The following is a 26,027-nucleotide window of genomic DNA, read 5'->3' on the forward strand; positions in this document are numbered from 1 at the left end:
AGTAATGGCCACACATGTCCACGTAATGGCCAGTTTCTTACTTTGTGTATGGGAGGTGTGGTGCAGGAGTTTTGTAGCGCTGTACTGTATTACTATTTCAGTCCACAAGTGTGAGTTGAAAATATCATTCGCTACTATGCAAGTGAACCTGATGCGCTGGCTTAACAAGGTGTTAATGAAATTGGCAATTAGGAAACCTTGCATTAAGAAAGAGTGACTCAGTCATTAAGTGGTGGGCTGTGGATTTGAGAGAACATATTAATATGCTAACATGGAAGGGGCACAGCAGTATTTACTGCTAAATGTAAGTTTATGACCTGCTTATCGCTTCACCGCGGCTGACAGAACTTGTTCCCTAACTGTTGGAATTCACCAATTTGGAATTTCATTTTCTTTCTTTCTTTCAGTGAGTACTGTGTAACCCGCTCGCTGCCCAAGATGGTGAAGCTGGATATACACACGCTGGCTCATCACCTCAAGCAGGAACGACTGTATGTAAACTCAGAAAAGCAACTTATTCAGAGGCTCAATGCAGATGTATTGAAGACAGCCGAAAAGCTGTACCGCACAGCATGGATTTCCAAGCAGCAAAGGATTAACTTGGACAGGCTGATCATAACAAGGTGACTTGGGGGGTTGGGGTGGTCCTGGGGAGAACAAGCTCCTAAGCTTCTGTGAATTGCAGCAGATCCTTCAGATTTTTCACACTTAGTATCTGGAGTCCTTTGCTGTACTAATCATAAAAATAGTAAGTTTTTAAAACAGATCTCCAGTAGGGAATCTGACTCACCTGAAACTTACTTGTTGGCTGTTCAGGCTACCTTCTTTTTTTTTTTTAAATATATGTGTTTGTTTTGTTTCTGTTCAGAGTTTATGGGAACAAACTCTCCTTATTCCTGAATTTGCAAATCATTTGTATTAACTATATGGAAAGACTTTTTCCCTTGGTGGTAGTCTAGTTAATAGATTGACCAGGTGGTATCTTTTATGAAGTTTGTTTGCTTAAGACTTACTTAAACTGATTCAATGTTTTTCTTTAAAGTGCTGAAGCTTCTCCTGCTGAATGTTGCCAGCATGCTAAAATCTTGGAGGACACGCAGTTTGTGGATGGATATAAGCAGTTGGGATTTCAGGAGGCTGCTTATGGAGAATTCCTAAACAGATTGAGAGAGAACCCTAGGCTTATTGCATCCTGTTTGGTTGCCGGAGAGAAGCTCAACCAGGACAACACTCAGAGTGTCATTCACACAGTCTTTACCTCCATTTATGGCAACTGCATCATGCAGGAGGATGAGAGCTACCTCCTCCAGGTCCTCCGTTACTTGATTGAATTTGAACTCAAGGAAAGCGACAACCCTAGGCGGCTGTTGAGACGAGGCACCTGTGCATTCAGCATCTTATTCAAACTTTTCTCTGAAGGACTCTTTTCTGCAAAACTTTTTCTTACTGCAACTTTACATGAGCCAATTATGCAGCTTCTGGTTGAAGATGAAGACCACCTGGAAACTGATCCAAACAAGTTAATTGAGAGATTCTCCCCAGTACAACAGGAAAAGTTATTTGGCGAGAAAGGCACAGAAAAGTTCAGGCAGAGAGTCCAGGAGATGGTTGACTCCAATGAGGCCAAGCTGGTGACCTTGGTGAACAAATTCATTGGCTATCTCAAACAAAATACTTACTGTTTTCCTCACAGTTTGAGATGGATTGTGTCACAAATGTACAAAACGCTCTCCTGTGTAGACAGGCTGGAGGTTGGGGAGGTCAGAGCAATGTGCACAGACCTTCTTCTAGCGTGTTTCATCTGTCCGGCAATTGTTAACCCAGAACAGTATGGGATAATTTCTGATGCTCCTATAAATGAGGTGGCAAGATTTAATCTGATGCAGGTATGATTCACTTTAAAGTACTCTTAAAGTATGAGAAATGTTATTGGCCTTTTTTTTCCACTAGAACTGATGTTACTACAGTAAAGGTACTGTCCCTCCTACCTGTAAGAAGAATGCTAACAAACTATTTGTGTTAAAGGCATGCTCTAAAGTTATCTGTTTGCTTAAAAAACTGACTTAAAAGAATTGATAGCATGTGTTCCTTTGTCTCTTAGAAGAGTTGCAAATGTACTTTAGAAAAGCTGTTATAAGGGATGGAAGCTAAAGTGTAAAAGTGACTATAGGAAGAGTTCTGGAACGTGTGTAAATGGATGTTGTGCTGTCCTTGCCAATGTTAAATATTATGCAAGGTACTGCAGAAAATAATGAAATATTTTCCTGGAAAAACCTTCTTGTCTGGCAGTCATGACCACTGTTCCTGATGGGTAGCTATCTACTGTTTTATTAGACCTTAGAGTATTCCCCAGTCCTCATGACAAATTTTTGTCTTTGTGCAAATATTTGGGCAATTTAATGATAGTATGTAGAGGTGTAGTCTAAGGGTATTAAGCAACACTTGTTTGACTGAGGATATTCCCCACACAAGTAACAAAACCTACTTTTGAATGCTGTCTATAAACTGGACAGCAAGTCTCACAGTATAATCATTCCAGTGAGTTTTACTCACTAGACTGTTACTGACAGGGCCTTGCTAGTGTTTTTCTAAAATACCTTAGCAGTTCTCTCCTGTGTCACTGCCTGTGTGTTGTAGCAGAGCTTGCAGTTGGCGACTTTAAAATTGAGAGTTGTTTTGCAATTGGAGATTAATGAGGAATATAAGCTCTGAAACAAGGGTTAGCCCTCTTGCTCCCCCCCACCCCCCTGCATATTCTTAGTAAAATATATACAGCCTTTTAAAATGCCTAGGTTTAAGATGACCTAGATTCAACTCTCAATTCTGATGTATTGTAAAAACAAAGCATGCTTTGTTCCTGGAAAGGGGGGAAGTATGGATGCTCATAGCATACTGTGTGCAGATTTTCTTGTTAAATGCAATGACTGCTTTTTTCTAAGGCTTCTTGCATTTTTTCTGTCCTGAAAGCGAGCACAAGACTCTGTCTGCTCAATCAGAAGTATTTCTCGGAGTATTAAATGAAAAAAACATTTAGATTGGAGGATTTTTCTTAACTATTTTTTATAATTGGGTCCATCATGATGTTGTTTTGAAATGCTTGTTCTTCATATTTCTTTTTCATTTCAGGTTGGGAGACTTCTGCAGCAGTTGGCAATGACAGGTTCTGAAGAGGGAGATCCACGTATGAAGAGCAACCTTGCTAAATTTGACAAAGTAAGAACCCAGACTACAAAACACTAAGACTCGTGTGTATACTTCATCCTTCTGAAGTCTCTTTTTTCAGGCATTGCAAAGGACTTACTAAGTGTGTAACTTCCAAGTTACATGTACTGAAAAGCAGATTAAAACCTGCACAAAGCTGGGAACAAAACCTTGCGTACTAGAATTAAGGGTCGGCGATTCTCGCTTCTACTCTGACAGAATACTTCTCAAAAGAAAACACAAAAAAGAAATAAAAGCAAGTTACCTTTTAAACTGAAATGCTGAATTACTGTCTGTGGTTTTCTACCAAACCTAAAGAAAACCCTTTGATCTGAAGACAACTTTTGTATGAAATCTGGCTTAACACCAAGTAATTTGTTAGTGCAAGTAACTTCTGTTCCTTTTTGCGTAGTTTTGCTTTTTTTGTTCAGTTTTTCCTTTGTTAGTATGAATCATCCGTAGCAGTACTGAAATTAGCTTCATCAGAGGAACAGTGAAACTAATGATCTTTGATGTACTGTCAAATGTTTAAAAAGCTGTTGACTTGCTTGTGTAACTTCCAGGTTTTTGCTGGTTATAATTGTTACATAGTCATCATACAAAGTTACACATTTATTATACAAGTAACATTCAATCAGATTAGAAAGTGACATTGTGTGTTGCTTCCTTGTTTCACTTTTAGTCTGCGCTCAGCAGATTCTTCAGGAAGGGGCAGTTTAATTGCCATAAAACAGTTAAATTTTTTTAAAAATTGTAAGACGACACTTAAGTAAGTAACACTGTTGAATGCAGAAAAGGAGTGAAGGAAATGCTAAAACTAACTGCACGCTTTCCTTGCTTGATCTTCAGTGATTTTAATGATACGTGATTTTAAAGTCCTAAGACTTTAAAAGTAGGAAGCAAAACTTACATCGTTACATAAACTACTTAACTCTTGTTGTAACTTCTTTCCAAACTCTAGTAAGTGGTTTCTCATTTAAAAACTGTTTCTTCTCTTTGCAGAGCTGTGTGGCTGCTTTCCTGGATGTAGTCATTGATGGGCGTGCAGTTGAAACTCCTCCAATGTCTTCTGTTAACCTTCTGGAGGGGCTGAGTAGAACAGTTGTTTACATGACATACAGCCAGCTAACTACTCTGGTAATATCTTAAGTTCTTAAAAAGAAGTAGTATAAACTTGTCCCCATGTGTTTACAGATAGGATAAACAATGCCGATAATTTATGCTGCAATTCTTACCAACGCTAATTCTAAATTTTTAGGTTGGCTTTATGCGGAATGTAATGTCAAGCGATCAGCTGAAGGAAGATCGGATGGCTTTGGAAAACTTGCTGGCAAACTTACCCCAGAACAAACCAGGGAAAAGCAGCAGCCTTGAAATGACTCCATATAATACCCCACAACTTTCTCCTGCAACTACTCCAGCTAACAAAAAAAATCGATTACCAATAGGTAAGGAGAGCAAGCAGACTTCTTGCGTGATTTCTGATACCTTGATACATTTTCTGTGCCATTTTTTCAGTCATCTCTTGGGGCTATTCTTCTACTATGCCTTCAGTTCCTACTTTTTCTGTGTAGATGGTGAAAAATTTTCTTTTGCATAGAAGGCCAAGGAACTTCCTTACTTTCCGATGCAAGTATGGTGAGCTTCATCACTCTGGATTGAACTTGAGAAAAACACTGGAGTGGTTGTTAGTCACACTAGTGCAATGATAATAAAGGGGAAGTTTAAAGATGGGAAGCAGATCTAGGAAGGAAGATTGCTTAGGAAAGTGGTAAGATGGAAGCGATGACATTTAATTAGTGGGATAGAATAAGTTTAAAATTTTTGTGTGTCAGAAGAGAGCAAATGTGGAGGAGGATGAAAAAGGAAGAGCAGAACTTTTAGAGTATGTGCTGAGAAGAGAAGCTTTCTTCTTCATTATTTGCCTGGTCTAATTCCAATTGTTAGTATATCGTAATGTGATTTTATGTTTTTTGGTTTTTTGTCCTCTTTTTGACTAGGATTTCTGGGTCTTGAACTTTTCCACTTCAATAATATTTTCTCTTAAAATAGGAAGTGTGGTACTCTTCTTCAGTGTATATTCACATTAATATGATCACATGGGGTATTTTTGTTTGAGAGATTTGGTGTTAGTGTGTAACAGGATGAAAATAGGTGGAGCCTCATAGGTGAGGGGGAAAAAAAAAAAAAACCCAAAACAAACCTATCCCATGTTGTTTTAACTCTACTTCTGAATTGTTCTGGTCTTACGCCTATAAAGTAGTGGCACAACAGCTTTTTTTTTTTTTTGATGGTATAAAATAGTTTTTGCTCAAATTTTTTATTTCTTTTGTTTCATTTTAATGCTTTCGAAATCCAGGACAGCAATTGGCAGCCATTACTGCCTGGGATACTTCTGCTACCAATCTTTCAGCTCATATAACTCTAGTAACCCCTTTTGGTGGGTAATGCCCTCTTTCCATTCTTCTCTGTGAAACCTTTACTTCTAACACATAACTTAAGCATGCCTTTGGTTTACTTTGGCAATCAGTTGCTTTTTTCAGCTTTCTTCATTGATTTCTATATGAAACTCATTTCGTATGTACATGTAGTTTTTAAAAACACCTTGTGAGCCTTTGTATGATAATCAAAATTTGGTTGGGACTTCTGCACACTTGCCTTGTTTTCCCTGGATCAAATAAAGAAATAACGGGTGTCATCCTGCCATACTTAGAAATCTTAATTCCATGTGGGCATTTTTCCTTCCATGGTGCCAAACGTGGGAATATGAGACTACTTGAAAAGACTAATAGAGAGTTGTAAAATAATGAAAGTAAACCACCTGATGTTGAATTGTGTGTCTGGGTTTGAGGCACCTGTTAGTATAAGATTTCCTTGCTTTTTAGGAGAAAAAACTCTAAATAAATTAATTAAACAGAGTTATAAACCACAGGAACCTAGACCTTTTTTTGTTGGTAACAAACTTCTTCATTTTCTCAATTAATTTATTAAGGACCTTCCTGTGATTGGAATACACTGAATTTGTGTAGGCAAACAGGACATAGTGTACCTTGTTTCTCTGAACTTTTATGTTGGAAGTTTGCTTTTTCCACAGTTCAGTACTCAAATTTAAACACTAGTTCCATCTCTCAAAGTCTAATATGACTCTTCATTTTGTAAGTTTATTTAGTATGTGTATTACGAATTCAAAACATTGTCGTTCTGTATTTCCATTGTATTGTCTTTTTTTTTTTCCCTCCTTAAACAAGGAAAAGCTTTCTAATGTTGATACTTCAAAATATTTTCTTAGCAACTCGTAGCAGAAGTAGATCAAATATGCTAATGGATCAGCATGGAGATCATGAAGGATCCTCCCAGGAGACTATCCCAGAAGTTCAGCCAGAAGAAGTGCTGGTGATTTCTTTGGGGACAGGTCCACAGATTACTCCAGGAATGATGTCAGAAAATGAGGTATGTGAAAACTATCGTGTCTTGGATATTTTGAAAAGTACAGCCTTTGTGTTCTATAATAGCAGAACAATGAAGTTGTGACGCTAAGTTTGGGTAATAAATCCAGAATGGGAATTAAAATCCTTACTTCATTTTACTGAAATTGGGGCTTGTAGCTTTCAGATTTCCCTTTGTTTGATTTTCCACCCACCCCCACCCCCCCTTAGTATATCTGCAAGGTGTGAAAAGCAGTATATTATCATAGGAAAAATGAACCTGGCGGATTTATGAAGAAGCTCTGTTATCTAGCATGCTTAAGAGCAAACTTGGGCTATTGCTTCTGAGCCTGAAGAAACTGATTCAGTTGTCTCTCTGCATGCTCTGTCTTTGGATCAAGTGGCACAGGTGAATGACAGAACTGGAACACGGATTGTGACGTTTTTGGCAGCTCAGTCTTGAAATGCACAGGCCCAGCTGCTTGTGAGGGCGGAGCTGTGGTCTAGGTGCCGTGAATGCCTTCAGGCTGTGTTGCTTAGGGTAAGGCTGGTTTTACAGCCTTTTCTTTCATCAGCCATAGCACAGCTTCTGCTTTCATCTCGGCAGCCTTGCCTGATAGTTTGGATTCTCTCCTTTTGCAGCCTCGTAACGATCAGTTTCCGTATTATATTTGTCTGCTGGGGTGATGAGGGAGCTGGTGGCTCCGTTATTATCAGGACTTGCCTTATGTTCACATCTTGGTTACCTTACATTCTCTCCAGGCTCTGACTCTGGAGATAGCTGTCTTTTTTTCAAACAGAATGTTAGAAATTTGATTGTGCCATTAACGTTTGGGGGGGAGGGGGGGGAAATGCAAAAAGCAATGTTTTGTTTACTGCTTAATTATCTGAAAAATAGATTATTTTAAGGAAGTTCTGTTTCTTTTCCCCAACTCTCCAGGTTTTAAATATGCAGCTTGCAGATGGCGGACAAGGAGATGTCCCCGTTGATGAAAACAAACTCCATGGTAAACCTGATAAAACCTTGCGCTTTTCCCTCTGCAGTGATAATCTGGAAGGAATATCTGAAGGTGAAGGGCTACTTAAGTCTTGAAGAAGTTTTGTCCCCCCCCCCCTTTTTTTTTTTCCTTAACTATAAAAGGAACTTCTGTTAAGTACAGCATGTCATCTTTGCCATTTTGAAGACTGTGCTTGTTATTTTACCCTGAGAGCCTGTCTTTTCTCTTAGCCATTCAAAGGAAAAAATCTGGAGCTAAATTTTGATGTGCAAAAGCATAACCTAGTCTGAGAACTAGAAAGAAAAAAACCTAAGTGTTTTTAGAAAGAGAAAACAAAGGGATTTTTTTTTTTGAAACTTAAGTGCAGTACTAATTATTAAGATAATCTAACTTAGCTCTAAACTTAGACTTCTCAGACTTATTTTTCATCATGTTTTAATAATTACGTAGAATAGTTTCTGGGCTCTGGACAACTCCTTTTTATGAACCTCAGACACAACAAAGCACAGGTTGTGGTATTGAAGAGGTTTGTACAGATCACTCAGCATGCATTATTTTGTGTAACTTCCATAATTTAGTTTTTGTGCTCTCTCTCCTCAAAATAAGAAAACAAATTCATGGACAAGTAAATAAATTAATGGCAAAGACTATACTGACTTTTTAGTTAAAGTACACTAATGGTGAGATTCCAGCTGTTTCTGGTAACGTATTTGTAGATTATTGTAGTTAGTATGGTAGTCTAAACATGAGAAGTACAAATTACAGTGCAGGTTAAGTCTCTATAGAGTAGGGGTCAAGAGTAGAGCAAATGTACATTTAGTTCATCAGCTTGGTGTTTTGTACTGGAACTGCTACTTCATTTCTTATCATCTTTCTAGTTAATTGTGTCCTGGATTGTTAATGCTGTATATTTAGGAACTGTTATTCAAATTAGATTTACAGTAAAATCTGTTTTCACAGGTCCTTCAAATCGCTCCAACTCAGTGTCATCTTTGGATTTAGAAGGGGAGTCTGTGTCAGAGCTTGGCGCGGGCCCCTCTGGGAGCAATGGCATTGAAGCTCTGCAGCTGTTAGAGCACGAACAAGGCAGGTGCAAATTTTTTTAAGACAAGTGCCTGAGGTGCTGTAGATGGTAAAGCCAGAGTTCTGTGGAAAAAGGCTGAAAAATTGGCTAGTTCAGGAAAAAATAAGTAAAAGTTTTCTTTGTGCAATGGCTCTTGCATTTATTTATGGGTTTGGGTTTTTTTTCCCTAGAAATATTTCTTGTAGTCCATTGTTAGGAAAAGGAAATGGCATGGGATTTTGAGTCCTTTATAGGAAACTGCTTGTAAAGTTTTGCTTGATACCAAGTTTTTCCCTTCAGGGAATCGGGTGATCTGGATTGGAGTAGTCTTAAAGCGTCTGGCTAGCCTCCTGTTTAATATATATTTGTCAAATGCTGGAACAGGCTGCCCAAAGAGGTTGTGGTGTCTTAACCTTGGAGATACTCGAAACGTGACTGGACGTGACCATGAGCAGCCTACTGTAACTGACCCCGTTTTGAGCAGGGGGTTTGGACTTGAATGATCTCTGGAGGCCTCAGCTTTTCCGTGATAAGTTCTTCTTACAGGGATTGTATCAGTTTCTTGATAGTGTGCTAAATTGTATTCGTTTTGTCTGTCAATTTGGTTGATAGGTCACCATGCGTAGTTTAAGATTTTTCTTCTTGCGTTTCAAGTGTGCTTAAAGACTGTTTTCAGGCAGCATCTCTTGAATAGTATTATAGTGCTTTTCAGGCCTGACTTGAAAACACTGTCTTACCTGACAGAATTAGAGGGTTGCTTTGTTTGGGGTTTGTTGGGTTTTTTCCCTATTTTCAGTTGGAAATCATTGGAGAAGCCTTTTAAAAAAATTAGAACTTTTTATTCTTACATAGCCACAACTCAGGATAATCTTGATGACAAGCTCCGTAAATTTGAAATCCGTGATATGATGGGGTTGACTGATGACAGAGATATATCAGAAACTGTGAGTGAAACCTGGAGTACAGATGTCTTGGGAAGTGACTTCGATCCAAATATTGATGAAGATCGTTTGCAAGAAATAGCAGGTAATTGTTGGTACATCTGGTATGTTAAAATGCTTCATGCTTGCTCTAAAATAGTGAGGCTGCAGAGCCTTCCTCTCTTTCTAAATAGGTGTGTTTTCATTGATTAGACTGGCACTTTTCTGTAGGAGGATTTTGTGTGCATGACCTGTATTGTATTTGGTTGCTCATTTCTGTCTTTTCAACAGGATTGCTTTATTAAGGACACTTAATCTGTGTTCTTATTTTTCTCTCTTATTAGAGCTGTCTTCAGGAAGTCTATATCTAGCTATATGCTTTGGCTTTACTTTTGCAGGTGCAGCTGCAGAGAACATGCTAGGCAGCTTGCTGTGTTTACCAGGTTCAGGATCCGTGTTGCTTGATCCCTGCACAGGTTCAACCATATCAGAAACCACAAGTGAGGCCTGGAGTGTGGAAGTATTACCAAGTGATTCAGGTCAGAATCGTGCAGTTTTTGCTTACTACTTTAGCGTGAATCAAGACTCTTCCAGAGGCATATAATGCAAAGCAACAACCCTTTCTCTCTTTCTTTGAGAAATTGTTGTCCTAGGGTTAAGTTAGTGTTTGTGAATACTTCCAGTATTAAAAGGACAAACTATTCCTAGGCAGAGAGAAGATGGAAAGCATTGTGAGAGAGGTACTGTTACTTAAGAAATCACAGTTTACTTGGGTTAATGAAGATTTTACTGTATACTGTTGTCTCTAAGACATACAATACTTAGTAAAAACTTTTTAGAATGCTTGTGCAGGTAGAGAATTGCTATCTGTGCAGAGTTCTGCCTTCTGTATAGGGAGAAAACTCCTGCTGATCTGGTTGAGTTAGCTTAGAACTTAATATACTAAATCAACACATACCCCCATTCCCCCATATTAAGGGAGCATGGCATTGAGTAATGATACTTTTTCTCTCTGCTTGTCTCCCTTTTGTAGAGGCCCCAGACTTAAAACAGGAGGAAAGACTACAAGAACTGGAAAGCTGTTCTGGGCTGGGTAGCACATCTGATGACACAGATGTAAGGGAGGTCAGTTCTCGACCCAGTACACCAGGCCTCAGCGTTGTATCAGGTGTGTTTAATTGCCTCTGAGAACATGCTCCTGCATTAGAACATGATCATCATCTGCTTTGCTGCACTTGCTTTAGTTCATAGAATCATGGAATCGTTTAGGTTGGAAAAGACCTTTAAGATCATCCAGTCCAACCATTAACCTGCACTACCAAATCCACACTAAACCAATCAAGGGTAGACTAGACTAAACCATGTCCCAAAGTGCCACATCTACCCGTTTTTTGAACGCTTCCAGGAATGGTGACTCCACCGCCTCTCTGGGCAGCCTGTTCCAATGCTTGACTACCCTTTCCGTGAAGAAATTTCTCCTAATTTCCAGCCTAAACCTCCCCTGGCGCAGCTTAAGCCCATTTCCTCTCATCCTATCGCTAACTACTTGGGAGAAGAGACCAACACCCACCTCACTACACCCTCCTGTCAGGTAGTTGTAGAGAGCGATCAGGTCTCCCCTCAGCCTCCTCTTCTCTAGGCTAAACAACCCCAGCTCCCTCAGCCGCTCCTCATAAGACCTATGCTCCAGACCCTTCACCAGCTTCGTTGCCCTTCTCTGGACACGCTCCAGCACCTCAATGTCTTTCTTGTAGTGAGGGGCCCAAAACTGGACACAGTATTCCAGGTGCGGCTTCACCAGCGCCGAGTACAGGGGGACAATCACCTCCCTGCTCCTGCTGGCCACACTGTTCCTGATACAAGCCAGGATGCTGTTGGCCTTCTTGGCCACCTGGGCACACTGCTGGCTCATGTTCAAAACTTCACTCACAAAATAACTTTTCGCACTCATTCTGGAATTTTCAAAGCAGTAATTCTTTGTTCATCTTACAGAAAAAAAAAAAAAAGGCAGCAGAGCATCGAATACTCTGTGCTACAATAGCAACGGTGTTGATTTGGAAGAAACTCCTAAATTTCTTGCATTTAGTTTATTATCACAAGTTTTAAGTAAATCAGCATATGTCTACTGCAGTTCTTAGTTTTCTGCAAAATCGAAGCATCTTTCTAATGCCCATTGTCAAAGTGTATTCGTGGCTATGTTAGAACAGTTGAAGACGTAGATCAGAAATAAAATATTATTTTAGGAGTACAGAAATTCAGAACGAAATGTCTCTAGGTGCTACTGTGAGTTAGGACTTGATTATTGCAGTGTTGACCAAACATTTTAACAGCTTCAGGATTTTGCTTCCTTTTTCTCTGAAAGACTATTACAGATTCTTCTTTTGTTATGTGTAAGGTATTAGTGCAACATCTGAAGATATTCCTAATAAGATTGAGGATCTCAGGTCCGAATGTAGCTCCGACTTTGGGGGAAAAGATTCTGTGACAAGTCCTGACATGGATGAAACAGCACATGGTAAGCAAGTTACTTACCTGTAAATGAAAATCAGAATGTCTGATAACTGAGGTCTCACAACGTTGCTTAAAATGACACTTGTAGAATCCTTAAATTTTACAGTTTCTCTCAATTTCAAAGTTCTGGTGGCTAAGCTTAACATTTTTCCTTATTTGCTAGCACTGTATTTGTTTGACAAAGAGACCCCAATATTTTGTAATACTAGAGCTTGAGTGCTAGATCTAAGATCACCTTTTCTTAATTCAGTTTGATTAAATTGACTGTCCTCTCGCAGTTTGGAATTGGTCCACTCCTCAAGATTTCCCCACTTTTTGTGATGTAATTCTTTGATCATTTCAGCATACTCCAGAGATCTTTCCATATAAGAATATCTTTAAAAATAATTTGCAGTATAAGTTTGTAAACTTTTGTTGCTGAGGGCTGTTTTTCCGATGTCCCTTATGTTGTACGTAGTTCTTGTTACAGTGCAAACTTTTTTTTTTCCTGTATTTCAGGAGCCAGTCAGTTGACATCTCCTCCTTCTCAGACAGATTCTTTGCTTGCACTGTTTGACCCTCTGTCATCAAATGAGAGTGAGTTGTAAAGAATAAACTTTTTTAAAAAAACAGGCATTTTCAATGCTTCTATGTTAGTATCAGCTAATTTGGAAGAATCTTAAAATGTGGCTTCTTTTATGCTTATGACCTCAGGTGTATCAGCTGTAGTAAGGCCTAAAGTACACTATGCAAGACCCTCTCATCCACCACCGGATCCACCAATCTTGGAGGGAGCTATGGGAGGTAACGAGGCCCGATTACCAAATTTTGGGTCTCATGCTTTAATTCCAACTGATTTAGAAGCATTCAAGCAGAGGCATTCTTATCCAGAGAGGCTAGTCCGCAGTAGGAGTTCAGATATAGTATCAACAGTTCGGAGACCTATGAGTGATCCTGGCTGGAACAGACGTCCTGGTAATGAGGAGAGGGAGCTTCCTATGCCGACCACCAACACCGGAGCAGCTGTTCTGGTGGCTGCATCTCAGTCATCATCTTCGTCTCCCAGTAAAGACTCCTCTAGGGGAGAGGTAAGGCTTCTGTTTCTCACTTTATTTTTTTCTGGCGTGCCCACTTTAATTATACATCTAATGCCAGAAAGCTGGTATTAAATGTGTTTAGCCAAGGAGTTACAATGCACTTTTGTTACCTTTTAAACGTTGGCCAATAATGTTTTACAAGCTAAAGCTTCTGATGTTCAGAGTGGCTTAAATAAATCTGGCTTCTCTTAAATTTACTGGATGAGCTTTACTTGATTTGGCAGGACTTCAGAAACAGATTTGTTGTAGTATTCAAATTTAAAATGCTACAGCGTCCTGAAAAGTAATTTTCTTAAAAAAGAAGTAAGCGAAATCTGAGTTTCTTCATGTCTTTGGTTTTGCATTTGTAGGCTGCCTTCTTCAGGAGGGATATTTCTAACTTAATCTGCTATGGCTTTCTGTGCTCTGCTGTAGTTCTGTTTTTACAGTCGATGTAGCATAACCTGACGTCAAGGAGAAATTTTGTCTTTACACTTGATGTGGTAGATGCTCAAATGTAGACTCTGCCCTTCTGCAGATTGAAGAACGAAAAGACAGCGATGATGAGAAGTCCGACAGAAACAAGCCCTGGTGGAGGAAACGTTTTGTGTCTGCCATGCCTAAAGGTAGGAGGATCCTGTCTGTCTGGTTTTGATACTTTAGTAAGAGTGCATGCTGCCTTTGTTATATCTTTAGTCACTTTTACAGAAAGTTTTTACATTTCCACTTGGAAAAGCTGACCAGACTGATGTAGATTTGTTATAGAGTAATAGCTGTCCTGTTTAATTTTGAGAAATAAAGGATTCTTATTTACAGAATTGCAAGTGTTGCAGTAAAGAGACAATTATTGAAATACAAAGTATGCAGTACCTATAAAGAGGTGTGTAAGCTGAAATGAATTTGGTTAGACATTGTGTTGTTTTACTCATTCGGTGACCTTGGAATCCTTATGTGAGGCCAGTCATTTCACAGTTGTATGGTATTAACTTCATTGCAGCTTCACTGAGAACTAGTCTTAATTCTCTACGGATGGCAGCGTGCTAGTTGAAGCATACTGATAACTTAGGATATCTCTTGTAACACGGCATGAGTGGAAATTAGACTTTTGCTATTTACAAAGTAAAGCTTTGTAATAATATTTGGCTTTCGTGTTGTGAATAATGACAACTGGGGATGTAACAATGTGTGCAATATTAGATATTCTTGCCTTTTTTTAAACCAGACTTTCAGTTAGAAAAGAACCAATGTAATCCTTGCAGTCTCTGTGTGACTTTAGATAATGATATAGTATTTTAATACCACTTTGTTTGCTTTTCCATTTCACAATGTGCTGTCTTTGCATCTTCTCCCTGAACTTACTAGTGGGAAGGAGTTGCCAGAAAAGATTCATGTCATTATGACAAATATTTGAGTTAGGACTGTTGGCTAAACTGAAGTACAAATAAATATGTAAATAAAAATGGGAAGCTACCTGACTCTCTTTCCTAGTAATTGCCTGGAGCATACTGTACCTGGAAGGCAAAGCTGTTCTGCCTGGTTCATGGTAGCATGTCTGTTAAAGGTGGAGCTTACTACATGTGATGACAGTACAGTTCTGCTCCAACTCATAGACAGGCTTATGCTTTTATTGAAGTTTATTTGATGACAAACTTCTGCAGCAGCCACTTCCTCAAAGTTTCTTCGCTCTGGCCGTTGTCTCAGTATAGCCTTTGATAAAGTACCTTGCACTTTCAGCTCCTATTCCATTTAGAAAGAAGGAAAAACAAGAAAAAGACAAAGATGACATGGTGCCTGACAGATACTCAACACTTCAAGGTATGTGAATAATATCATCATAGTAATTTTCTCTCATAACATGCCCTCTAGAGTTCCAGAGTGGCCACCAGGTATCTATTTACGGAGAGGTATACGCTATTGTAGTTAATGCTCACAGCTGCCTTTCTGAATAAGAAAGTGGATAAAGATGTCTTGCCTTGAAGACTGTTTTTAAATTGTCATGCTTCTGTCAGTATGTGTAGTACTGGATTCTCGATTCGAGTCTTCACTTCCCCCCCGCCCTGTTATAAAGCTTATGTCCTTATCGTAGCTGAGCTGTAAGAATAGCTGCAGACATGTTCCTGTAATAATTACTCAAGTGCTAAATTAAACATGATTTGAACCTGGGTGTTTAGTTTTCTGTTTGCCTAATCATTTCTAGAAGTCTTCAAATATAGAAGAACCATTTGTGTATACACTACAAATATGCTAAGGATCTGGCTTTATTTGTTCACTTTCATTGTACTGTTTTGGTGCTTTTGCTTCAGACTTCATAAATATATTTGAATTGTGGCTACATGGAACACAAGCAGCTATTTGTCTGATGTGGCTAAAAACAGAGTCCAAATGTCTAGGTCTCAATTTTTGTATTTGCTTTCAGTTGGCACAATACAAGGTTAACTCCTGTTGTTTCTAATGGTCTTTTCAGATGATCCCAGCCCAAGGCTCAGTGCACAGGCGCAAGCTGCAGAGGACATTCTGGACAAATACAGGAATGCAATTAAGCGAACCAGTCCTAGTGAAGGAGCCATAGTAAACTATGATGGTGCAGGTAAGAACGTGGCTTTCGTAACCACCACCAACATAGTTTCTCCTCCTTAAAGATAAAAACACTTCAGTATTCTAGACAAACATTAGTACTAACAGCTGAACAATGTGAACTCTAAACCAGGAACAGTTGTCAAATAATCTGTGGGACAGTCCCTCAGAGACTGGGAATTAAATCAGTATTCCCAAGGACAGCTCTTTCATGTTGCCATTGAGGTGGGTGGTTGTTAATAGTACATCTCTTGCCAGTTTTGGGTTTGTTGGGGTTTTTTTTTTTTTAATGGATACTAATGAAAAAGTGTATTGCCTTCCAGAACTGATGCAATTTCTTCTTAGTGATTTGTAGATTGTATATTTTTAATATACTTTTTTCACTTATTCAGAACAAGTTGTTTTATTTGCTGTCTCTGTTCCCCCCTGCCCTTAGAATAACAAGAAGAAAATAGAGAATATTAGTCTAGCTGCTTCTTCTGACTCCTCTCTTCAAGTGTAATGTTGGCTTTTTCATTTCCATAGAGCCTATTGGGGATGGTGAGAGCATGCATGACTCTCCACGTGATGAGGCTTTGCAAAACATGTCTGCAGATGATCTCCCAGACTCTGCAAGTCAAGTAGCACAGCCACAAAGTTCTGCTTTCTCCTATAGGTAAATACCTTTGCAGGTTTAATCTTACCCACAAAGCCGAACTGAAGCCATGTGATTGGTTCCCACAAAAATCTTAATATGGATTAATTGTAAACTTTTACATGCTTTTAGTTTAAGCATTTCAAACATATTTCTACTGATGAAGTGGGGATGTTGTAACCTGAGATGACAGAGCAATTCAGTGTTAGGAAAATTCCTTTTGAAACTGGTCTAGGTGCTATATCAAAAGAACTGATATTCTAAAGTCTTGACAACATTGGTGTATTAAAATTATGCTAAATTAACTTTTAGGCAGTATTAAAACAAACAAACAAAAAAACCCCAAAAGTAAAGACTGCTTATTGAAGAAGCAGACCTTGCAGCAACTTTGTTAAGAAAATATTTTTCCTCTTTAAGGGATGCGAAGAAGAAATTGAGACTGGCTCTTTGTTCAGCAGATTCTGTTGCCTTCCCAATGTTGACACATTCAACAAGGAATGGTCTACCAGATCACACAGATCCTGAAGGTAGATGTTCTTTTGCATACAGATATTTTGTATTGTATGTGCCTCTTCTTTTTCCCCATCTAATGGCACCTGTACTGCACCATTTATGGTAACTTCTGCTTGGCATAGATATACTTTATGTTGACTTAGTATATGTGTCTTGTGTTTGCATCCCTCCATTCATTCTAGGTTTATTTGCAGACAGGTGAATTTGTCACCTTATCTGGCCCTCTTCGCGTTTCAGAATGGTTCTAAATACTAAATAAGATAGTGATATGAAAACTTATCCCTTGATATCTGGAAAATTCAAAAAGACTTATTAAAGTGTTCTTAAAATAACATTTATTGCCTAATGTACAGAAGCGTTGTTTTAAACTGTTACGTGTTTCCCATATTCAAAACCAGTTTTATTTTCATCATGCCTACGTTTTTCCTTAATAATTTTCCTTTGTTCTTTATTAGATAATGAAATTGTGTGCTTCTTGAAAGTTCAGCTAGCCGAAGCTATTAACCTCCAAGACAAGAACTTGATGGCCCAGCTGCAAGAGACAATGCGATGTGTAAGCCGCTTTGATAACAGGACCTGTCGAAAGCTGCTGGCATCTATTGCGGAGGACTATAGGTACTTTGTTCAGTATCTTATTACTAATGGGTTTCCAAGTGCATGTAGTTATTTGCTAGCAAACTGGGAAGATCCCTTTTGGTTTAAATTGTACTTTACCAGATTAGGTTGTTGTATCTCTGCTTTCCCACAAAATGATGGAATTGTTTCACCTCTCTGCGAATGGCTTAAAAAAGCTTGGACCTTAAGTCAGTTCAGATAGTAATAAACTCAGGTTGAATCAATTTGTGGCTAATGTTCAGCTCTAACACACAAGAGATGCTGTTTGGAATTTGCTTTAGCGTAGCATTCTGGAGTGCTGCAAGGGCAGTGAATTCAGTCAGAGAAATCTGTATAAGCTGGAACTTCCTAACTCAGGTGTTACCTTTGTTTTAAAAATAACAGGTTGAAGATTCCGCTTGCACTACAACTTAACAGTTTGTAAAGCTATTAGCCTCTATCTTTATTATGAATCTAATGTAGAGCACTCTTTATTTTAGGAAAAGAGCTCCATATATTGCTTATTTAACTCGATGTCGCCAAGGCCTGCAAACGACACAAGCGCACTTGGAAAGGCTGTTGCAAAGAGTTCTGCGAGATAAAGAAGTGGCCAACAGATACTTCACTACAGTATGTGTGAGGTTACTGCTAGAGAGCAAAGAAAAGAAAATAAGGGAGTTTATTCAAGGTGAGATTCATGCAGACTGTGGGATGTTTATGTTCCTTTACTCCATATCTAGATGCTGGCTCGGGTTAATGTTTTAAAATACAACTTCTGATCTGAGGAGCAGATTCCTAAAATGGTTTTCATTTCAGCTGGTGAATTAATGGCTCAAATAGACAGATTACTGTGACTTAATAGTATGTTGTGGCAGCTAAGCCACGGTAACTGCCTGCATTTTTCATGGGCTAAGAGAATTAAGGTGATTTGACCTCACTTGGCCTAAAAAGTTACGCTAAATCATATTATCTAGCATCTGCCCCATGGAAGAAGCATGAATACTAGTTTAGATCTACTGATAAATGGTAAATTAAGTTGCAGCATTCAGTCCTGAGTACAGAACCTGAGACTGTACCTTGGAAGATATGGGGAATAGTGGTAGTATGAATCAAATGAATCGAAGATTCAAAAAATATCATAGCGTAAGGGATATCGGCACCAGGAAGACAACTCTCTCAAAGCAGAGTCACTTAAACCAAACTGTTACTATGTTCTCTGTGCACATACCTGACTTAATGAAGTACATAAGAAATTTGAAGTCAGTTCTTGCTCCTGGAACATGTAGTGCTGCATATGAAATGTGCTGAATAGGCTGGAATTAATGAGAACTTACATCTGCTGGGATTAAAGTTCTGGTAATAAGATTCAGTGACCCAGGAAGGAGTTAAAGCCCTTTCATTGGACAGAAAGGAGACAGCTATTTCTGGATGATCTAAAAAAGAAATTGGCAACTGTGGCGTTTAGGCTGCTGGCAGATGTGAGTGGCAGTTGTCTTCTGGTGCAGAGTGCTATAAATATGAAGCCGATGAATGGCCAGTGATTTGGTCATGCTGCATTAACTTGGCTGCACCGCTCATTCTGTATTTTGTAGATAAATATGAATGTTGCAACTATGCATATTTAATAAAGGTAGGGGTAGGAAATGGTACACATGGGTATTCTTGATGTCTTCCCCTGCCCGCCCCCCCCTTTCAGCATCTGACAACTCTGCGTGCGCTGGTTCCTACCAGCGACTGTTCTAGTGGTTGTTCTGGGTGTTTTCTCTGTGGGTGGCTGGAAAGAAGGCATAAGAACGGGTACTGCAGAGGAAGTGATTAACACAGTAGTATCAAGTGGAGTATTTTGACCATGTGCTTTGCTAAATGTGTTCCATATGCTTTTCCTTTCATTCTTTCATTTATTTCGAGTGTTCCTGCTTGTATTTCCCTTACTGCGGTGTGGGCAAAACAGAGCCTCAGTGCTGCCTGGCAAGAAGTCTGAAGTAGATTCTGGGCTCTTCTTTCCAGAAAAACCTATCAGAAACCGTGTTTTTTACTTAACTGAATGTTCTCTCTCTTTTTACTTTTTATCAGATTTCCAGAAACTTACAGCAGCAGATGATAAAACAGCCCAAGTTGAAGATTTTCTTCAGTTCTTATACGGGGCTATGGCTCAGGATGCCATATGGCAGAACGCCAGTGAAGAACAGCTTCAGGATGCACAATTAGCTATAGAACGCAGCGTGATGAATCGTATTTTCAAACTTGCGTTCTACCCTAATCAGGATGGAGATATTTTGCGTGACCAGTAAGTTAATGTAATTTGAAGTACCTGGCTTCTCTTTTGCAGTTGGTGCAGATGGAAGCTGTTCAGTCTTCATGTGACAGACCTTAAGTCAGCCATGCCATACAAACTCATGTTTTCTTTTGGAACGTTTTGTAAAAGAACAAAGAGGTGCTTTAGCACCACGTGCAAAAGTTTGTGTTTGCAACAAACTGCTAGAACAGAATAAAATTGTAAAGGTAATGACTTGAGATACAGACTTCAGATCTGCAAGTGTGTATGTGGAGAGAATGATCGAAGTCTGCTTCAGGACTCTTCCATTTGTTTTGTTATGGTATTTTCCATGCATTTGGGGTTTTTGGATTTTGTGTTTTAGAACGTATGCTGTTTGAATGCTCTACTGGCTGTGTGGTTGTACTTGATTGTATGGCAAAATCCTCTGCAACTCTTATGGACCCAGTGTCCGTTAGCTGTAGGACCATCATGATTATATGCATTCCTGAAGATCTCTCTTGTATCAAACTGAAAACTAGGGGAAATCCCAGGGGACTACTGGCTGGCTGCTGCTTACTTTTCATTCTTTTTTTTTGTGTTTGTTTTCAGGGTCCTTCATGAGCACATACAGCGGTTATCTAAAGTAGTGACTGCAAACCACAAAGCACTTCAGATACCTGAGGTAACAACTCCTTTCCTTCCCTTTTGTATGTGTGTTGGGGTGCTTGGTTTTGATTGTGTTTGGGATGGGGAGAGGGTTGCTTTGTTTTACGCTTAGAAGCATTGCTTTTCGATCTGTGACAGTTGAAATATCCTGCAGGAAAAACATGCTGTACCCATGCCTTGGTATCTTCCGCTGACTGATCCTTCCAAATTAATTTCTGATTTGTCGCCTCTGTCCTGAGAGTAGGATTTAAGAACTAATAGTACACTGCAGTAGGATGCAGTAACGTTTTGGTAATTTGCTTCAAAAGACAAGATTTGAATCCTTTATGCTTCTAATGTGATTCATATGCCATAGCTGTGGTTTACAGCTGTCAAGTTAACTTCCTGAACTAGACAGAATTAATGGAGCCTTGCAGATCTGTGAATTTGCCCAGTGCTTTCACTTTTCTCATGGTTAATAGGATAACTAAAAGCAGGTTGGTAGGCTTAAGAAGTCTGTCAGAGGCTGGATGTTTGCAGCTTTCCTAGTTCTCAGTTCAGCACTTGAACTCATGTGTGACTCAAAACAGTGAGTGTTCATAAAGCTTCTGATAGGGAAGACTGAGGCATACAGCTCTGCCTTAATTTGAAACTGTACTGGAGAAGTCAGGGAGAGGTGCAGGCTAATTATGTTGCACATAGAGTGCTGGCTCCTTGTACTTTTTTATTATAACACAGCAGGAAGCCACCTTCATTGTGAATGTGGTGTAACCACCTTGACTTAGGAAGCTTCCTATTTCTCTGGAGCCTTGCTCCTGCCTGCAAGTCTCTGGTACTTCAGATCCTTTGTGGTGCACAGTAGTAGCTTGGACAAACAAGAACTGGCAGCATGTTGGGTTTTTTTCTAGGTATATCTCCGAGAGGCACCTTGGCCATCTGCACAGTCTGAAATCCGCACAATAAGTGCTTATAAAACACCCCGAGACAAAGTACAGTGTATCCTGCGAATGTGTTCAACCATCATGAACCTGCTTAGTCTGGCAAATGAAGATTCAGTACCTGGGGCAGATGATTTTGTTCCTGTTCTGGTCTTTGTCCTCATAAAGGTGAGCTCTTCTGCAAAGATCACAAACCCCAGCTAATTCTTGTAATAAACAAGCAAATTCTAGGAAGAAAAATAATGCGTTTGGGTAACTGGGAGCATGCTAGACTCAAAACCAGGTCTAATTCGGCAGGTTTAAATAGAAACATCAGAAATGTTGTCAGAGTTATGGTTTTTGGATCCAAGCAAACTTTGCGTTTGGAACGAAGGAGATAGGGGTGCAGGTGTTGTCTGTGGTGTGGGTTTTGGGGGTTTTTTTTTTGAGGTGTGTCTACCAGCATCTGTCATCTGTGCCTGCTTAATGTTGTCCTCTCTCAGGACCAAGACCCACACTAGGACTGATTCGCGTTGTGTTGCTGACCTTTTTCAACACATCAGTGTTTGGAGAATGGCCTGCCACATATAAGATGCTAAAACGATAGGCTTTTCCATGTGTTGAAATCCTTGATGACTTTTAGATTCTGTCAGTGTTACCCTTCTTTCTCTTGGCCTGCTAGTCATTTTTCCTTGTTGGAAAAATGCTCCTTTCATCAAGTGTGATGCGTTCTGAGTGTGTGAAACGGGTAAACGGTGAGCACCCTACAGATATGTTAGGTAATCATGTATTATGAATGTGTGAGGATCACGGTACAAATAGGATTGTATTTCTTTTCTGTATCTTGTAATGTTTTATGTTTAGCTTTGCAAACAAGCTGTGAGTGTCTCTTTCTTCTTTAACCCCCAGGCAAATCCACCTTGCTTGCTGTCCACTGTTCAGTACATTAGTAGTTTCTATGCCAACTGTTTGTCTGGAGAAGAATCATACTGGTGGATGCAGTTCACAGCAGCAGTTGAATTCATTAAAACTATTGATGATCGCAAATAACTCAAACAGCACATGTATGGGCAGACTGTTAGCAGAAGAAGAGTATATAAGAATGTACAACAGCTGCAAAAGCTGAAGAAGAGACTTTCCTTGTATAATACTGTACAGAATTGAGGCATTTTAAAACACACCTTTACTAATCAAATTAATTTAACAGATTTTCCTCTTCTCTTTTGGTTATGTTTTTCTCCCCTAAGATACTGGTACTGCAAAAGGGACCACAGTTTTCAGGTATTTTGGAATCTCAAAACATGCAGAAAATTCTTCATGCTTTTTCCACCACCCCTCTTCCTGAACTCTTACTCACATGAATAATTCACTTCATTTAATTTCTAATAGAAAACCGAAACAAGAAGAATCAGGGCAACCACTTACTATTCTTTCTAGCTTAATACACCTTTTATTAATAAAACACCAGCCACACTGAAGGTTTGTAGTAGCTGACATTTAGTTATCAGTTGTATTTCACCTAAATTTAAAATCTGAGAGGACAGTGTAAATATTATATACCTATATTTAATGCATTGCAATTATCTTTGGACTCATTATCCTTTGAATAAACAAGCAAAAGCCTCTCTGACCTCTAACAGGTTGTGATATACTGTGTTTTGGTAATGAAAGGACTTCCTCGAAAGGCTAAGATTAAAAAAGGGCAAACTGAACTATTTATTAAAATGTAATTAAGATTACTGAAATTTCTAAAACTGGAATTTATAATAGACAGGGCTTATTAGATAGCTAAACACTTTTTGGCTAGGGCATTAGGGTGTTATAAAGGTTTGGATATATAGAGGAGAGGGACTGTAAGTTACAATAGATAAGTAATATAAAAAAGGAGAAATAAAATACCTTACTGTAATATTTTTTTCTGAAATATTGTGTATACTGTACAAACCCCAAACAGAGATCCTTAACAGAACCTTGGACTGTAATATATATTTTGATTAGTGACATTAAATACATATGCCAGGGGTTTCAGTGAATGTTTTTACTAAATGTTCTTCGTGTTGTCTGCTATGCAGCAGTGCAAGTTTTACTGTTCATATAAAATATTTTAAAATGTAACACTGTTCTTTATGAAACATATCATGACATCAGTTCAGGGTGTTTTATAGATTTCTCACCCCACCTTTCCCTTAAACTGACAATTATCAATTTAAAGAAGTTCTTATGCACAATACCACATGGATTTTTCATGAGTGAAATGGTCTGAGTGATGGCCAGTGGTTGTTATCTGTATATAAGCACTTGCTGTTCTTTTTTAGCTAGAATTACAGTGGAAAAAGGACAGCAAGCATTTAACTTTTTCATGTCAGTATTATTTCTTGCTCTTCCCAGAGTGTTCATTGCACTTCTGACAGAGGGATGTGTTAAGACTTGGTGTCTGTGAGTGGTAAAGAAAACACAATCTTTCTCGCATTCTTTTCAAAATATGGTTGATTTTGTGTGTGTGTGTGTGTGTGTGCGCGCATTTTGATGATTAAAACCTGTAAGCAACTAGTACTTGGGAAAATCATCTGGTTAACTGAAATTAGAGCAATTTATGTAAAGTATCAAGTGCTTGATTTGGCTGTGCTACTTGTCAAGGCATAATTAAAGAAACTTACTTTCTAGGACTCTTAGTAAGTAATTCAGTATAGCATTTTTGCCAAACTAATCACAGGTGAGAGGGTGGGATGGTACCTTTTTTCTTTTATTTATAGTCTTTCTCCTCTATTAGAGACTCGATTGTGTGGAGGAGCAATACTCAGTAGAAACAAAATTCTTCTGATCTGCCTTACTGTGGTAACTCAGTCTGTGTAGCATTGCAATATTCTAGTTATTTAGCCTTGATGGGATTTTGGTGCTGAATACATAACTTAATATTGCAAGCACAGCCCTGACCAATAACACTCAGCAGCGAAGCACAAATATGCCCTTGAAGATATGGCCAGATCATATCTAAAAGCAATATAAATTTATTTATATTGAAGTGTCCTGTAATATTTAATTATTACTTGAATATCTGAGATGTTAAGACCAATGTATGAAAGTTCTTTTAGTCCTGCAGTTTGGGTTTTAGTCGAGGAGAGTATTTGTACAGCCCTTAAAGAAGGCACAAAGACACTTAAGTTGGTGATTGCCCCGTGCGTTGCTTCTGCTTGCACACTCGCAAGCAGGATTTGATCAGCACCATCGGGTCTTTCAGATTTGCTCTCCTTTATGGAAGGGGCAAGAACCATTTCCTTCACAATTTTTATCGCTTTGTTTTTCTGCGTAGAAAAATACTTAAAAAAAACCTGGAGGGTTGGTTTTTTTATTACTATTTACATATTTTAAAACCAGTGTTTCAGTGAGCCCCAGATGAGCTGAGAGTCTTCACAGCAAGATGGTCCTTTGCTTCTTTTTTCCAACCTACTCTGAAAGTCCTTTATATAGTCTCGATAGGTGTAGTTAGAGAATTAGGCTTTCCAAAGAATTAAAAAACTTCCTGTAATATCCTCGTACTATTTTCCCCTGGTGTCCCATAATGTTTTGTTTTAAAATGATAAATTACATGTATAGGAAGTGATGTTGTTAGGTTTTGGTGTGCAATAGTAAAGGTGAAAAGACAGTGCATAAAGGACCAAAAGTAACAGAACTGTTGCCAAAAGGTGCCAGCCAACCACGTACCTGTTGCTGTAAACTTGGTGCTTTCTGTTAATTAAATTATACTTCAACCACTGAAGGATGAATGGAACCTTTTGGGGAAAGGGGAGGGGACAGAGGCCATTAGTAGCCGACTGCGGTCACGGACTTAAGGCTCGATCGTTGTCTTCAGTGCTGGTTTGTTGGCGTGTCTGGAGGAACTGCCAAATTAAAGGATGGCACGGCTATGCCTGCTCATGTTACACAGGTGGTGTTTTCCTTTTCTGGGTAGAGGAGTGAAAGGGCTGGGTTTTTTTCATCCCGAGGAGACTCCTTTTCGCTCCCAACCCTAAATGAGATTTCTCTTTAACGCTTTTTTAAAATCTCTTTAAGGGGAATCGGAACGCGTATGGCCTATTAAGTATTTGAGTTTAAAAGTTTTTGTTTTGAAGACCTTGTACTACCAAATGCTGAATGTAACTGCCATAAATTTCAGGAAAAAAAGCCACGAACCTGTTTTCTGTAGGTGAGTTGCTGGTGAGCACAGTGTTGGTTCGTATCGCTTGAAACCGTTCACGTTCTGTTAAGCCAAATTCTCGCCGACGTTTGAGAACTCACTGCCACGCTAATGCCGAGTAGCGCGTGGAGGAAGGGGGCTTAGGCCGGCGCGGCGGCAGCGGGAGGAGGCAGACTCGGCCAGCAGCAAAGCTTCGGGCAAGCGAAGCGTGCGTTTGGCACGAGCGTAACCGGCGCGGCCGTGCTGCGGCGCAGACTGTGCAGCCTTCGGCTGGCAGCGTGGCGGCAGAGCTGGAGCAGCTGGAAAGCAGTGGACAAGGAGGGGGAGGAGAACTCTTATTTGGCTAACAGCTGGTGACTTGGTTGAGCCTGTACTACTTGAGAATTAACCTCTGCTGAGTTAGTAGTGTGTGTTCTGTACCCTTTAATTGTGCTTTACCTCTATTTAAAAGCTTCGTACTGCCTCTCCTCTTTGAAACTGGTAAAGCCTTTATAAATCTAAATTAATGAGCTTGCACAATCTTGTATACAGGAAACCCATCTTGTC

The 26,027-nt window shown here is 39.2% G+C and overlaps 1 protein-coding gene across 8 annotated transcripts; it reads left to right on the forward strand.

Moving 5' to 3' along the window:
- The first annotated feature begins 413 nt into the window (after window positions 1-413).
- On the forward strand, window positions 414-25,664 carry GAPVD1 (GTPase activating protein and VPS9 domains 1). Of its 8 annotated transcripts, none has more exons than XM_009489995.2 (26): window positions 414-623; window positions 1,043-1,886; window positions 3,127-3,213; window positions 4,204-4,338; window positions 4,460-4,649; window positions 6,491-6,651; window positions 7,567-7,696; window positions 8,585-8,710; window positions 9,540-9,713; window positions 10,006-10,146; window positions 10,641-10,775; window positions 12,003-12,141; window positions 12,305-12,334; window positions 12,588-12,694; window positions 12,812-13,185; window positions 13,712-13,799; window positions 14,908-14,988; window positions 15,638-15,760; window positions 16,273-16,402; window positions 16,799-16,908; window positions 17,350-17,509; window positions 17,989-18,176; window positions 19,562-19,775; window positions 20,355-20,427; window positions 21,299-21,496; window positions 22,217-25,664. In XM_009489995.2, exons 1-26 carry the CDS (start codon window positions 439-441, stop codon window positions 22,355-22,357), a joined length of 4,464 nt encoding a protein of 1,487 aa, XP_009488270.2. In that variant the 5' UTR covers window positions 414-438; the 3' UTR covers window positions 22,358-25,664. The 8 variants fall into 8 exon arrangements, with proteins under 8 accessions (XP_009488270.2, XP_009488271.2, XP_075572159.1 ...); XM_009489996.2 differs by lacking the exon at window positions 12,305-12,334 and adding an exon at window positions 15,952-15,972 and having other exon boundaries at window positions 12,003-12,122; window positions 12,617-12,694; window positions 15,638-15,795; window positions 16,275-16,402; XM_075716044.1 differs by having other exon boundaries at window positions 7,567-7,633.
- The last annotated feature ends 363 nt before the right edge of the window (window positions 25,665-26,027 follow it).

The sequence above is a fragment of the Pelecanus crispus genome, chromosome 9 (genome assembly GCF_030463565.1).
Source record: "Pelecanus crispus isolate bPelCri1 chromosome 9, bPelCri1.pri, whole genome shotgun sequence".
Taxonomy (NCBI): Eukaryota; Metazoa; Chordata; class Aves; order Pelecaniformes; family Pelecanidae; genus Pelecanus; species Pelecanus crispus.

Coding starts and splice junctions, on each gene's coding strand:
- GAPVD1 (XM_009489995.2), top strand. CDS start 439: ATGGTGAAGCTGGATATACACACGCTGGCTCATCACCTCAAGCAGGAA. Junction 9,714..10,005: donor TCGTTTGCAAGAAATAGCAG/GTAATTGTTGGT, acceptor TTACTTTTGCAG/GTGCAGCTGCAGAGAACATG. Junction 21,497..22,216: donor TGGTCTTTGTCCTCATAAAG/GTGAGCTCTTCT, acceptor TTTAACCCCCAG/GCAAATCCACCTTGCTTGCT.